Source organism: Aulonocara stuartgranti, assembly GCF_965226115.1.
Source record: "Aulonocara stuartgranti genome assembly, chromosome: 1".
NCBI classification, from domain to species: Eukaryota; Metazoa; Chordata; class Actinopteri; order Cichliformes; family Cichlidae; genus Aulonocara; species Aulonocara stuartgranti.
In genome coordinates this window covers 3,348,971-3,364,326 of record NC_138939.1, presented here as the reverse complement: position 1 = coordinate 3,364,326, position 15,356 = coordinate 3,348,971, and the positions used below count along the sequence as shown (strand labels likewise).

Below are 15,356 nucleotides of genomic sequence, written 5' to 3'. Positions count from 1 at the left end.
TAACATAAGAACAGGAAATGATAAACTTTACAAAAGTTTTGAAAAAGTTCTGGAATAGCACCGTGAATTTGGTCAGAGTGCCATTTGCCCAGAAAGGATTAGGAGCACGAGACAGTCTTTCAGTCATCCAATCAGATATCTTAAAAAGACGACTGTATCTCAAACTCCAAGCGGGGAGGATGGTTCAGAGTTCAACTGACTGAGTTGTAGTCCTTAGCTCTCCTAAAGACTACAACCTCCCCCCGATTGTTCTTATATAACTAACAAATTTGTTGTTAATTGGACAGATTTAGGTTCCTAAAGTAAAAATACTGGCTACCCCTCAGCAGACACACCTATGGTATCAATTTGAAGCTCCTCTGCTGCCTCACTCTCGCATGTACAAACTAAGGTGTCCACGCGCACCCGGCTGGCGGGGTAATCACAGTACCCCGTCGGCCTTTTACAGGTGAGGAGTAGACACAGATCTAGCACTCTCTTTCCATGCCGTGTGTGTTTTTACCTCAGCAGTGTTCGGTAAAGGTGTGGATTGCAGCGCGTTGATGCTCTTCTGCAGCAGGCTGATGACGTCCTCACACTGACGGGTCAGCTGCTCCAGTCTCTGAGGGACACAAACACATTTTCATTGTGTGAATCGTTTCCAAAGCCGCACACTTAAACTCACTTATGAAAGAAGAAAAGAAGCTTTAAATAGTCAACTGGAAGGTGAATAAAACCTTCCACTCTACAATACAAACCTCATGTCATTAGCACCCCAGGAATGTGGGACAACCTGTCCAATTATTTTTTAATGAAGCATGCAACGTTTCAGCTGCAGAAAAGCAAAGAGGAGCTGTGAAAGTCCAGAATCAGACATGCCTCACCTGCACCAGCGAGCAGGGATTAACCTGTGCTGACTGATTTGGGTTTGTCGTGACACTGAGACGTCTGTCCAACACGCATCAGTACAAACATGGAATAATAGTCTGAGTCTTATACTCATGTAGGTGAAACAGTTTTCTGATGACTACAAATCATCGAAACACTTAAGAAAGGTTTGACATTGTTCTAACAAACAGACTTCACCGCGTTCGTGTGTTTCACTGTTACACGTCTGCCTTGTTGTTTCTTTTTGACTGTTCATTTTAATCTGTGTGCGAGTTTTACACTGACCAATCTGAAGCTGACCCAGCTGCTCTGACTGAAGATGAAGGATCCTCCAAACTCCACGGGAAGCTGTCGGAGCTCCACGTGTTTCTGGACAGACTTTGGAGAGCTCAGCACCTCCACCTGCACAACAGAAACATCAACGCACACTTTAAAACATACATTCACACAAAGGTGTTTGTGAGCAGCTGCGGTGTAAAGTGTTACCTGTGTAGCTGCAGGTTTGTCCACACGCAGAGATGAGTCCTTGTTAGCAAGGATCAAAACACCGTGGATGGAGACTGGTGTGTCCTCCTGCGCACACGCACGCACACGCACACACACACACACACACACACACACACACACACAAGTTGTTCATGTATTTAGAACAAGAACCAATTGACCACATTTTCAGAGAAAACCACTAAAAACAGAATTAAACTAATAAAATACATCAGGAAACAAAACCGTTCTTAAAACGGGGCTAAAAACTGGAGTCTGGTTGATTTTCAGGTTGTTAGTCTGCTGGGGGTCGAGCTTTTCAGATGTTCTGCTTTCAGGATTTAAAGTTTGATTAATGCTAATAAATTCAGATAGAAATAGCCTGTGAGTCACTGAACCCATATATTAAAGAAAAGCACTGGTAGACAAAGAGTGCTGTTGTTGATGCGTTATACTCGCAACCTCTGACCTCTCTGGGTTCAGTCTGTCAGTGAAACCAGCTGACTGGAACTATACAAAGCTGTGTGTGGACTTGTTTCTAATCCATAAACGATAAATTTCAAAAGCAGCAGCAGAGCAGTCCTCCAACCACCGCAGTTTGTAACTAACGCCCCCTGTTGGTCACTGACCAATCAGAGCACATCATTAAGGAGCTCAGTTGGCCTCTGTAACCACACTTCTCTCTTCCTAAGTTTTCCAGTGAGGTGGAGATAAAGTTTACGGGAAAAAAAACTTCTTTTTTTTAAACTAACTGACTGTCCCCTCGTTCCTGAAGGTCACTGACGATGTTCAGACCTGGATGCCAGAGGGGAGGACAGAGTAAGGATCCATAATCCATTTCCTGTTTGACCAGAAACTAAAAAACTGTGGCTGCACAGAAACCTACAGCTTCAACTTTGATACTTTAAACAGAAACAAGAAATCATGATTGAAAATGTAAAAAACATTCTCAGATTCATGGTCGATCAGAGATAAGAAGGACGACATATTCTGCTCTCTACAAATGTTTCTCCACTATTCATGTTCTGCATGTATTCCTCATCAGGAGCAGCTGCATCATTGTTTTAATAGGAGCTGAGATGCTGTCTCTCACGAGTGCATGTTTCTCTAAATGACTCCTGGAGAATAAAACGACTCTGAGGGGCTGAAACATGAGAGAGACTCCAGAATTAGTAAAGCCACCTTTTCTCGCACGCGCTCAGTCTGCAGCTCCACAGCACAGAGCTCCTGTCTCCAGGTAGCTCAATCATAACCAACTCACCTGCAGCGACCTGAGGGCGGAGTACAGGGCGGGAGAGGGAGCAGCTCCACGGGCATCCACCAACACCGTCAGCCCCGAAGCTAGCACCTCCTTCCTGTTCCATGAAAGAAGTGATATCAGAGGGTGGACAGCACAGAGACCTGGGTAACAACAGTAACAGAGGAGTGTACCTGAGGGTGGAGGTGTAGTAAAGGAGGAGGCGGGGCAGCTCAGTGCTGTCACAGTCCAGGTGGGACCACACGGGGCTCGTGGTGGAGACGGTAAGCAGCGCTCGCCCACCTTTGTCTCTGGTTCCTGCAGGAAGACGCAGCAACTTCATTTACACACAGAAACAATGACTCCAACTCTGAAGTTCAGTCTCTGCTCCACCTGCCCAACTTTATAAACCTCAGGCTGGAGCTTCTGACTGCCCTGATCTTAGTCTAGTCGGGTCTGAGGCCTGAAACTGGTTGGTACATGACGTTTGTGTTTTCTCACCAGGCAGACAAACAGCTCCAGACCTCAGCAGCATACTGTACAGTCTGGACTGGGAGGACTGGGTGACAGGCTGGACTACCCTTGGAACAGCTGCTGGTTGTTCTGTCGGATTCGAACCAGCAGCCAGAGCAACCTCTGACTGGGCAGGACGCAGCTCACTGCAGAGGCCTGTGAAGAGATGCCGAAATGAACCTGTGTTACTTACAGTGTACTGACACAGCAGGCCTGTGAGGCCCAGTTTTCATGTATGACACAGATAATGGACATGTTCTCACAACTAGAAATACTGTGCTGCTGGGGTTCTCTCACAGATGCAAAAAAAAGAAAGAAAGACCATTTATAGTCCAATCTGGCCATCAAGGACATTTTCATTCTGAGATTCAGCTCCGCCGGGTCATGCCTGCTAAATTTCAGGGCTGCGGTTAATGTAGTTAATGAAGAACTTTAACCGTTAACCTCAAAATGGCAAAACAGCTAAGAACCAGACAAAAGTGTCCTCACTGTCAAGGTCTCCACGTCTGAGGACACAAATACAACAGTGCACGCACGCACGCACGCACACACACACACACACACACTGCCTGAAGACTTTAAACCACGAGTGTCAAACTCCTTCACCGTCCACAAAGAGCTGAATTTGATCTCAAGCACAACCAAAATCATTCCCTTCTTCAGTTTTCAGTTTTTTGTTCACTTAAGTCAAGATGTTGTAAATAAGCTGAAACTGAAGTGACGTACGCCCCTCACCTCACTCCTTTAACATTTAACAGAAGGTATCATCTCTTTTTTTTTCTCATTTTTCTCATTTAGTGAACTCGAAGAAAAGCAGATGATAAACAGTCTGTAACATCTTAAGATAAACAACAAACTCCAGCAGCAGATCTCAGTTTTTCCACACTACTGGACAGGCATGGAGGCTTCACCTGTAGAGTTTCTAAATCCACAAAACTAGAAATGCCTTCATCTTTCATAGACTATCGCTGGCGTCACTGCAACAGGAACAGCAGGGGATTTTATTGACCAATAAAGTAATTCATAATTTCACACTTTTTTTAAAGCCATCTATTAGGTCCCACTGGATGATATAATTTTGATTTTAAATAAAGAGAGAATGTTTTCAGTTAATTCTCAGAGTCCAAGGCTTCATCAGGGTTTCACAAAGTGCAAGTCAGTCGCAGGTGGGAAACAACCCCTGTGCTGTGGGGTATAACCCACAGGGGGTGCTATAATGAAAAGCAGAAAAGTGTACAAATATTAAAAGTGTGGAAAAACTTAAGTACAATAATATAAATATAAATAAATCATGCAGCTACTAAACAAAACAAAACAAAGTTTTCATGACGTTCATGTCTGAACTAACCAAATTGACCAAACTCAAATTACAAAACAAAAAAGTTACGTGCTGATACACACAGACAACGTAGACTCCCTGACACGCACTCTCACCAAACCTAACATGAAGACAGAGGATCTCAGCAGTTCCTGTGGTTATGCTTCCTCTGCATGAGATCTATCCAGGCTTCCGTGATTTTGTTCAGTAAACAAATATATCACCTGTGCATCCTTACTCAGTATGTTACTGTCAAGTGTTGGAGCCTATAAGGCAGCGCTCAGGGCAGCAGAAACTGACCTCTTACTGTTTTAGGTATTCTGGGTGATTTGTTTATATTACGATGCACAGAGTCGTTTTTTAGTTCAAAAGCTTGAGGTCATCAAGACTCTGCTGCATCTGAACACATCGTGATAAATCTGCATATTTTACTATTTGTTAAACAACCGGAGGGATGAGACGTTCAGCTTTCTCTGAACTGAAAGACACTGCAGAGAATTCCCCTTAATGGAGCCTGGAGCGAGAGCACAAGGCACACAACTTCCTGTCTGCTCTTGGGTAACAGAGGCAGAGCAGGCCGAAAAAAAAAGTGAATGGTCCTTTAAATGATCAACGCAGTCGTGTGAAATGTGAGATTTTATAGAAAAAACTGAAAACCTGACACAGACTCGTTCACAAGCTGCTCCTGCAGCCACACAGGTGAGTTAAAACAGGAGGTGAAGTCGAGGGTAGTTTTAGTGAAAGAGATGCAAAGGAAGAACCACTCAGCCAATGAGGAGGAGGAGGATGTGATAAAGGAGGAGAAAGAGTGAGTCTGATGGTCTGTGGGAGGAAAAGCAGGAGAGGAAAATGTACTGAGGAGGAGAAACGGGTTCATGTACCTTCAGTGTGACACTCTGAAGCTCCAGCAGCCTCCTCACAGCTCCACCGCTCCTCTTCTTTTTGGACTTCCTGTCCACTGTTGGACTCCTCAGCTTTTGTCGGAAGCAAGTTTTGATGTGCTGCTGGTGTGGAGACGCAGTGCAGTGTTTTACACTCCTCCGCATTATTCTCACCAGTACTGGATTGATCAGATTCTTCTGTGGGTCCCTGAAGTGCACTGCTTTCAGAATAAAAGTCATCGCAATGTGCTTTGTTTTTAGAATAAGAGTCCCCAGGGTCAGGTGTACTTTCAGAATATGTGCTTGCTAAGTGAGAGTCTTCTGTATTATTTTCAGAAGAGCTCTGAGGTTGTGTTTCTTTTTCAGAATTAAAAGTTCCTTGATGTGTTTGCAGTGTGTTGCTTTCACAATAAGAGTCCCTGTGTTGTGTTAGATGTGTGCTGTTTTCAGAAAACAAATCCTTGATCTGCTTGTATCCTGTGCTGGGCCCTTCAGAGCATGTGTGCTGTGTCTGTTTTTCAGAATAAGAGTCCTTGTAATATGGTTCTGTTGCTGTTTTTTCAAAATAACAGCACTCAGTGTGACGCTGTTTATTTTTTTCTGAGTCAGCGTGTCGTTCTCTCGCTGTACTTTCAGAATAATAGTCCGCAAAGTGCGTTTCTGGTGCTGTGTTTTCAGAATACGAGCCCTCAGTGTCTGTTTCTTTTATGTTGCTTTCAGAATAAGAGTCTCTTGCCATCTCTTGCTTGTTATTTTCAGAATTAAAGTCACTGGAGTCTGTCTGTTTAGTGTCACTTTCAGAATAAGAGTCTTTGTAATGTGCTTCTCGTACTGTGTTTTCAGAATGAGAGTCCACCGAGTATGTTTCTAGTACTGTGTTTTCAGAATAAGAGTCCTGAATGTGTGGTTGTTTGTTATTTTCAGGATAACAGTCCTCGCAACGTGACTCTGTAGCTATGTTTTCAAAATAAGACTGCTCAGATTTACTTTGTGGTTTGTTGCTTTCAAAATAAGAGTCAACAGCGTGTGCACGCTGTGTGGCATTTTCAGGATATAAGGTTTCTGAGTCTACGTTTTTTATGTTTTCCGAATAGTCCACAGAGTGCGTTTCTGGTGCTGTGTTTTCAGAATAAGAGTGCTCAGTGTGTAGTGGTTGTTTGTTATTTTCAGGATAACAGTCCTTGCAATATGATTCTGTAGCTATTCTTTCAGAATAAGATTCCTCAGAATGTATTTGTGTTTTGCAATTTTCAAAGCAAGAGTTACTGGAGTGCGATTGCTGTGCATCACTTTCAGAATTTGAGGTTTTTACTGGTTTTATGTTTTCAGAATAAGACTCCTCGTAGTATGGTTCTGTAGTTTTGCTTTCAGAATAAGAGCCCTGCCAGTGTTTCTGTTTTGTGTTATTTTCAGAATAAGAGTCTTTATAATCTGTTTCTGTTACCGAGTCGATGGAGTGTGCTTGTTGTGTGTTATTTTTTAAATAAAAGTTTTCAGATTGCTTTTGTTGTGCGTTACTTTCAAAATAAGAGTCTTTATCTGTGTGAACCTCTCCACATCCCTTTTCTTCTTCTGTCTCTCCTCCTCTTGCATCTTCTGTCACCATTTCCTCATCCTCATTTCTTTCTTTACTTTGTTGCACAATCACAACCTGTATCTCCTCCTCGACCTCTACTTCCTCTGGGCCTTCTTCTACCTCATCTTCTCCATCTTCATTCAACTCGTCTTCTCCATCTCCCTCTGTATCTTCACTTTCAGCTTCCTCCTCATCACTTGGGAACTCTTCCTCCTTTGGCACCTCCTCTTCTTCCTCAGCAGCTGAAATTACAGCTTCCTCCTTGTTACTTTGCTCCTCCCCCCCCTCCACGCTCATTTCTGTGCAGGTTTCAGGTTTAGTGTTCAGATTTGTGCCTGTGTCAGTACCTTTTGTTTCTTCCGATTCACAGATGGATGTTCCTGTGACTTCAGGAGGGGCAGAGGAGGAGAAAGGGGTCGGGACCACAGCTTCACGGTGGTCCTGGTGGATGCTCTCTTCCATGAGCCTGCAGGTTGCATCCTCACAGGGCTGCGGGAAGTTGCTGTGTGCGTGAGCAGTGAGTGTGGAAGCAGCAGAGTGTATGTTGGTGGTTTGAGGAGTGTGTGCGGTAGCAGCAGACAGTGTGTGTGTGGTGGTATGTGTACTTGTCCTGGCTCGGTGCTGCAGGCTGATGGACTGGGTTAAAGAGCCTTTCTGTGGGGAGAAGCGAGGAAGCGGGAGCTCCGTCAGCTCCACGTACTCCCCCTCCGAGTCCTCGCCCCCGCTATTTGCTGGTGATTGGTCGGTTTTAGGCGAAGATGGGAGGTGCTTCACATCACTTGAAGAGGTTGCTTCTCTGTTGTTGTCAGATGATGTCTTGATTGCCACATCTTTGCCCTTAATGGAGGGGTCCTGGTCCTCCTTCGGAGCAGCACAGGGCCGACTGATGAATTGTGGGTAGACCAGATCCTCCCAGGGGACCCTAAAGACGTCTCCGTGGGCGGAGAGGAGGCAGCGCTCCAACCTGGATGCTCCGCGCTGCTCCCTCTCCCTGTTGACGGAGTCTAACCAGGCCATGCTAAAGAGCGACTGCAGAGCTACGCCAGACACCTCCTGCTGCTCCACATGATGGCTGCCGGCCGACTTGCTGCACAGGAGCAGGCGCGGTTTTAACGGGATGTCGCCCCTCCAGGAGGCCCTGTGTGCTCGAGGAGGGGGTGGGGCTGCAGAAGGAGAAACCAGCAGGTAGAAGTCTCCTGGACGGAGGAGGCGTGGGTCCAGATGACTGAGCTGAACGACTACCTTCTCGTGGATGCACAAAGGCCAGCCTTCATGACGAAACAGGAAACCACAGTACTGCAGCTGAGGAGAGAAGAGAGCATCCCAGTCAAGACAGAGCGTCATTAAAATCCTGGTTCTGAAGAATATCATCTGTATGGGTGCAAACTAACACCTTCTCCAAATATTGGAACAGAGCAACCACAGAGATTCAATTAAATCTGAGTAAAGTTCCCACCTGATCCCCTCAGAATCAGCTGATTTATCTCTTACAATAACTTTAATCTCTTTAAAGAAATCATGCAAAAGTTTACCTTCATTGTCAAATAACTTGCCCTAAAAGCACACGGGTATAAGTTGCCACTACATCTCTCCATGTGTAACAATGCAAAGCTAAAATCTTGCTAACTTTCAGCATCAGTATCACAGGATACATCATAGTTTTAATAGCAAAACCTGCACTAATTTAACATCTATGGCATAGAGCAGGGGTGTCCAACATGAGGAGCACAGACTCCAACCTGTCCCACTGGAGCATGTTGGAAAAGGTGAAGAAGAGGATAAATTTTGGAATTTCTTTCTTTAATGAAGCGAAATTCCTTTAACAGGTAGAAAAACACATAATTCTGAAATTGCAATGTGTAGTCAAACGTCTTTTCACTGCCACACACAAGAGATTCACTGATCCGACCCACTTAAGATGAAAGTGGGCTCCATGTGGCCCAGGTTGTAAAATCAACTGGACATCCCTGGCACGGAGGAACAGAAACGAGCACTGGAGCACGGAGGGCAGGTGGCTGGTCAAAACACTCCAACAGCTCCATTTTAAAACTTGTGAATTTCACTGTGAAATGAAGAAACCACACTGTTGTATATAACAGTCTCAACATGATGATCAAACAACTTTAGGCCCTGAAGATTTTCAAAGTTCGTGAAGGACACAGAGGATCCACGGATGATCTGTCTGCAGGTTGTTGCACCATCTCCTGTTCAGCTTGTGACAATTTTCTCTGGCGTAAGATGCCACGTCCCTTTTATTTGGTTTACTAAACTTTAGAGGGGAAACTAAAAGTTCTGCATCTTCATCCGCTATTCAGATCATGCAGTGATCCTGAGACTTCCTTTAAACCCACTCCTCTGTATTCTGAGGGCCTGTGACTTGGAACATTTTGCATAGCCTCATTAACAAAAGTGAAAAAATACAAAAAGTGAAAAAACACAAAAGCTTATTTTGAAGGGCAGGTACTGGTTGATCTGTCATTAATATTTTGTAACAAGAGAACAGTGCTTAAAAGTCCATGTTTGGCAGCTGTGGCACATCTGTATCCACTTAGGCTGCTGTAGCTGCTCAGTTAATGAGTCCCTCAAACAGTCTGACATCTTTCTGTTCATTTACAGTCAAAAGTTGCATCACGAAGAAAAACACGCAAACTAGAGAGCAGCAGAGCCTCCCCAAATCTGACGGGACGTGAACGCCCAGCAGCGAGCACGTGAGCTTTGGAGTCGAACACGTACGACAGGCAGGAACAGACACGAATATTCTGTGAGTCGTTTGATTCAGAAACAGTGATAATCTGTGCAGAGATTCCTGTCTGTTCTTGTGTTCACCATCCAAGCTGATGTAACAACAGACTACAGCAGAGGGAATCCACAACAAACAGACACTGAGCGTAAGTTAAGGACGCTTAAAGGTGTGACGAGATTACTCGGGGAAATGCAGAGATACTCACACAGGCATCCTGCTGGAGGTTTTGTAAGAACTGCTTTGCCGGCAGCAGGAAGTGGAGGAGGTAGCGGAGGCCGTCTCCTCGGTAACAGCGCTCCACAACGCTGAGGACCTGACAGAGGACAGTTGGGGATGTGGCTTGGAAGGGTGGGTAGAGGGCTGCCAGAGCCGACTGGATGCACCGGTCCAAAGATTCAGAGTCCTGCAAAGAGTATGAGACGTTTTACTTCAAAGGTAATTTATTTCAGCTGGCAAATCTAAGAGCTCTGCTACACTTTAACAGATGCCACAAATGAGAGTTTCACATTTTCAGATCCCAAAAAAAAAAATCAGACACACTACAGAAGAACCTTTAAACACACAAGGTTTCAATCTTCTTTAATCTGAGCTTCAGACGACACGATAACATCTCAACTGTGGATTGAAGTTGAGAGCTGGTAACAAATTGTCATCACCATCTGAATTTTATGCCTCTGTGCTTATCAAACAATCAATGCTGGCATGTTTTCCTGAAAGGTGGAGATTGCAAAACAGCAATGTCAAACTCACTTGTCAAACTCACTACCCTGCGTTAAGAGACGGATAATAAAACAGTTGCGCTGACGCTGAAAACAATGTGCAGGCCTAATTCTTTCCAAGTTTACTTTTACTGTGCGCTGTACAGTACAGTATCTGATGCAGACTGACTGTTTTGTTTATTTGTTAGTTTAAGGAAGTCCTCTCTGGCTCCTCTGTCCTGATTTTATCATACTGCTGATAAAATAAAAGACGTCTCTCAACCAAATCACTCTATAATGAGCCGCTCAGACCAACAAAAGGTGCTTTCATGGTATTAAAGAATAATCAGTTTCAGCTCATGTGGCCTTAATGCTGGGCTGTGTGTCACAATCAGCAGTAGAACAGCCCAAACTGCAGAGGATACAGGAGAGAACATGTGAGTGTGTGTCTGCAGAACATCCAGCTGTTGTCTTTAAAAACGCCACACCTCTGCATCACATTCCAGAACAGACAACAGCTCCTCTGTTCCCATCTGTTCAGACCGATCAAAGGGACTGATCGGATCGCCTCGGAGACCACAGCAGCTTCCTCTCCCGCTATGACCACACGTCATGCGAGTGTGCTGCACCTCCACAGTCAGCTGTCGTGTGTCCGTAAAGCTGCTCTCACACTCATGTGCTTCCAATTGACACATTTGATTAATGTTTAAGGCCAAGCACAGAAGGCAGGCCCTGGAGGTGTGGCTGGGAGGCCCCGTCTGCAGCGGTAACTGGATCCACTGGTCTGGAAGTAGCGGCGACTGGTCAGGTAAAAATATCCGCACCCCGTCTGGCTCCAGACAGCCCTCTGAGGTGCGTGCGTCCATGCCTCCTCTTTAATTCAACATGTCTAACATTCCAGGCAGAAGCACACTGACTGGCAGCTCCACCCTCAGCGTCGGCTTCACTCACACAGACAAATAAGCTCAGTTTTCCTCCTTTTCCTGTCGTTAACGATCCAGGAGCAGCAGGTCGCCGCTGTGCAGCACCTGAGAAGCACCTGCAGCTACAAACCAGCAAGGAAGCGATAAGAAAATCTAATTTTCAACCAACTCTTCACCGTGAAGAGGAAGTAACACAACAGAGACCATTAAAGATCTGCAGTGGACAGTTATCGGCATTCAGTTTTAAATATTAAAAAAGAAAACCCTTTTCATATTTTCCTGTGTTTTTAGCACCGCCAGGAAGGACGTTTCTATGGAAATAAAGGTGACGCTAACACAGCTCAACACACCAACACACCAGGGTAAAGTGTGGTGGGATGGAGTGCCAAGTGTCAGAAAAATAAAGGAAAAAGAGGTTTTGGCATGAGTTGAATGAAACCTGCCACGGCCTCTCTTTTTTTTTCTTCTTTTAATTGTTTCATGTCAAATGTCTTGCTTTCATAGTCGCTGGAAACCAGGATTGTAACCAAGATTACATTTTGATGAATTGCACAACTATACAGAACTATGCACAGCGTCACTGGAGAGTGGTTTGGGGTGGAGCGCGTTCTTGAATGAACAGTGTAATAGTTCCAGATAGCTGAAATGCCCATCCCTGATAATTAACTGTATTTATAATGAAGTTAAAAACAGGTTTACCAAGTGCTTTACAGCTATACATCCAAGCAAAGTTAAACAAACGCAGCACATTATAAAACAGAAAATACAGAAACTCAGTAATCGAGACTGATACATAACTTGTCGTAAAATACATAAAAAGCTGTTTTATAAGCTTTAAAAGTGGATACGAGGGCAGCTCGTGTGATTATCAGCTGAAGCTTGAAGTGGAGTCTGTCTGTCGCCTGGCCTTCGGGACCAAAGGCAACAGCTGGTCCGAGTCTACAAGGAGGCATGCGAGTTTAATATAAGACTGGGGTTGGGCAACTAATTTTAATGTCATGAGCGATTTTGGCATCCGATGGTTATGAAAACAAGATAATTGCTACAAAAGCTCTCCCTCTCCGGTTTATTTTTGGCATTTTAAGTCTTTATTTGACAGCATTGTGTAGCGAGAGGAAGATACAGAGAGAGGGGGAGGGGCAGCCCGGTGCTGCCCAAGTCCAGTCCAAACCCACGTCCAAAACCATCCTCACCTCCATCCATCCTTATCCTGTCTGAGCAGGACGTTCCAGATATCTCCTCCCAATAATGTTTTCCAGTTCTTCCCAGGGCATCCAAGTTGCTCCCAGACTAGACAAGATATGTAATCTCTCATGAATTGAAGGTCAATCCCGTTGTTTACTCCCAGTTGGGGTTGTTTGGAAAATTTAAGGCTGAGCTCAGTTTGGCTGCTTTTGTCCACCACAGCTCACGAGCACAGTTGAAGGCCGGAACAAAGATCAACTGGCTCCACTTTCTCTTCCCCACAACAGTCTGGTACAATGCCTCATGCTACCTCTACTTACCCATGTCATGCTCCACCATCTCTAGAGATATCTGCACTCCCTTGGTTGGTGCAGCAACGTTCCTCGATTCCCAGAAGGAGCAATCCACCATTTTCCAAGAGAGAAATGTGGCCTCTGACTGAGAGGTGCTGACCCTTATAGCAGTCACTTCTCACTTTGCTACAAACCGCCACATTGCAAGATCAAAGTCACATCCTGATGAACACGTCTTTCATTCACATTTCACTTAAAGTTCTAAATGCTTCGTGTAAAACACGTTCTTAAGTGAAAGCTGCTTCTTGTTTAAGTTTGTGAATACTCAGATTCAAGTACTGACCCAAATAAGCGCATGACTCCTGCTGTAATCAAGCAGTTTTAACATAAATCAGTTGAGATCGTCTCTGGTAGCAGTGCAGGGAGGGGGAAAATGGGAGACATGCTCGCCGTTCTCAGCTGCACACTTCGGCACATTCTGTTGATGATTTCTGGGACCGTTACAGAAATCCAGATCACTGCAGATAACAGCATGACAGAGTTTGTGCATCATCCATGGTCTCTGTGATAAAGGACGCCTTCAGTGTGTCTTCATACTAAACTGATACCATCAGTCACACCGAGTTGCGAAAGAAAATCTACCTTCATTTGTCCTCCAGAGGGCAGAACTCACGAGGCAGGTGCCTTCAGGCGCCAGCATTAAACGACTGGAGACTTACAGGTGACAGTTGTTTAAGTCACAAAAGCTTATGTCATGATTTTTAATGCACCAGCATCTTTTTCTATTGAATGTAAGCACAACATCGGCAGTGAACTCAAGTCCAAGTTCAGTTTAAAGACAACCAGTGTTGACTAAATCATGGATATAATCCTGACAACATAGGTTATTCCTAATTTGCTAATAAATTCATAATAGTTTAATCAGAAAGATGTAAAAACTACAAATATGACAGAATGTGTAACTGAGTGTTTGTGTTTTCTTTTTCACAGCGCAGACAGATGGTGATGTAAGACAGCACCACGATCAACATCAGAGTCTTATTTATCTGCTGTATGAGTCTCAGATGCAGAGATTACGTCACTGCATCACAGCAAAAAAATAAATAAATAAAATAAATTGAACATTATTTTCTGTTTTTCTAAGCAGCTTCTTTAGCGTTTAAATTCTCCTTATTTGACTTTGTCCTGACTGTAAAGTTTGACGCTTCTGTTTATCGCTGTATTTGCGCCGTATTCAAAGCGCCCACAGACCTGTTGAACTGACCCTGCGGTGATGTCACTAACAGTTTCCAGTTGTGTCGTCCTGCTCAGCCAGCGTTCCCCTTCAGCCTCGGCTGAATATTCTGGATGTGAATCAGGCGACAACTGGCAGCCAAATGCAACACTGAGGCCAATATTAGCAGCAGGATATCAGATGACAGCTGGTGCAGGGGGACAGGGGACCGGGGGGGGATTTTTGTGCTGCTGAAAAGCACCGCGGCAGGTTGTGGACGATCATGAGTTTAAAGTGCTGATGCAAACAGAGACCGATCGTAAACACAGCAGCGCTCCAAAAGTTACAACCGGAGTGAAAATAAATGGGCACTGATGGACGTCTCTGCTGACGTGACACTGACACAAAGCTGGCAGCTTCATCAACGACAGAAATTTACAGATTCATCGCTGCACCGCCAAACTTCAGATCGTTTTGTAAACCGTGGACAGTTCGTATTTACTACATTCATATCTTATACTGTCTATGGCCTACAAGTAAGAAAGCACTGTGAAAATACAGCATGCATATGTAAGAGCTATTTGAAAATGTGAAATATAGACATTCTTAACTCATCATAATAAGGCCAGTATGTTAACGTATGTTTAGATCATCTTCTCTGAGGTGCGATGAGCTAATGGTCTCTCCTTTTCTGCATTAGGACTCTTAATATGCATTAATACGTGTTTCAAGAACCAGAAAACCTCAGTGACACAGTCCAGGAGGAGTAAACCCATTAAACATACTTCACATCTTTTATGTTGCGGATATAAACTGTAAACCTACTCTGTTGTGTAACGGCATGAAAAGACTGTAGGAATCACGATGTATATAAAAGCGAGGATTACAGTATTAAGACTGCAGCTCAGGCTTGCTTTGAGAGGGTGAGGAGGATGATGGGAGGGGGCCGCATCAAAGCAGGCTGAGAGAGGTTCCCATGGGAGAAAGAGAGAGGCCACCCACTCTGAATAATAACTTCATTATCCTCAACACACCAGAGTCCTGTGATAAAAACACTGCTTTTACTTTCATTCAGATTTACAGAGTTTCAGTCAGTTCGGCCTCTAATCCGGAGTGCAGCAACAGAAGAGTCTCACTCCTGAGATCACTTCACAACGTAAACACACCAATTAGGAGGAGGTCAGAGGTCAAACCAGTGGGTTTAAGCTCCTTCCTGTGTTGCGCCTCAGGCTGAGCAGTGATATGGATTCAGTGTCAGTGTGAAGAAACAGAAAAACAAGCAGAAATATTGGAGGTCAAAGCCTAAAATAATTGGGCCGACGTGGGACTGAAAGTGAAATTCTGGAGTTTAAGACAAGATTTAAACAAATCGTTTGCCGTCTGACTCACGAGCTCCAGGTGTGTAGGAACAGTGGAGAGATCAAAC

The 15,356-nt window shown here is 44.5% G+C and overlaps 1 protein-coding gene across 1 annotated transcript in view; it reads right to left on the bottom strand.

Annotated features, from left to right (window-relative positions):
* plekhg4 (pleckstrin homology domain containing, family G (with RhoGef domain) member 4) overlaps positions 1–15,356 on the bottom strand; it is a 43,868-nt gene that overhangs the window by 13,755 nt on the left and 14,757 nt on the right. The window contains 8 exon segments of the mRNA XM_082519059.1: positions 503–601; positions 1,153–1,269; positions 1,354–1,440; positions 2,612–2,705; positions 2,782–2,905; positions 3,089–3,256; positions 7,223–8,177; positions 9,824–10,021. Coding sequence (XP_082375185.1) covers positions 503–601; positions 1,153–1,269; positions 1,354–1,440; positions 2,612–2,705; positions 2,782–2,905; positions 3,089–3,256; positions 7,223–8,177; positions 9,824–10,021 — 1,842 coding nt within the window.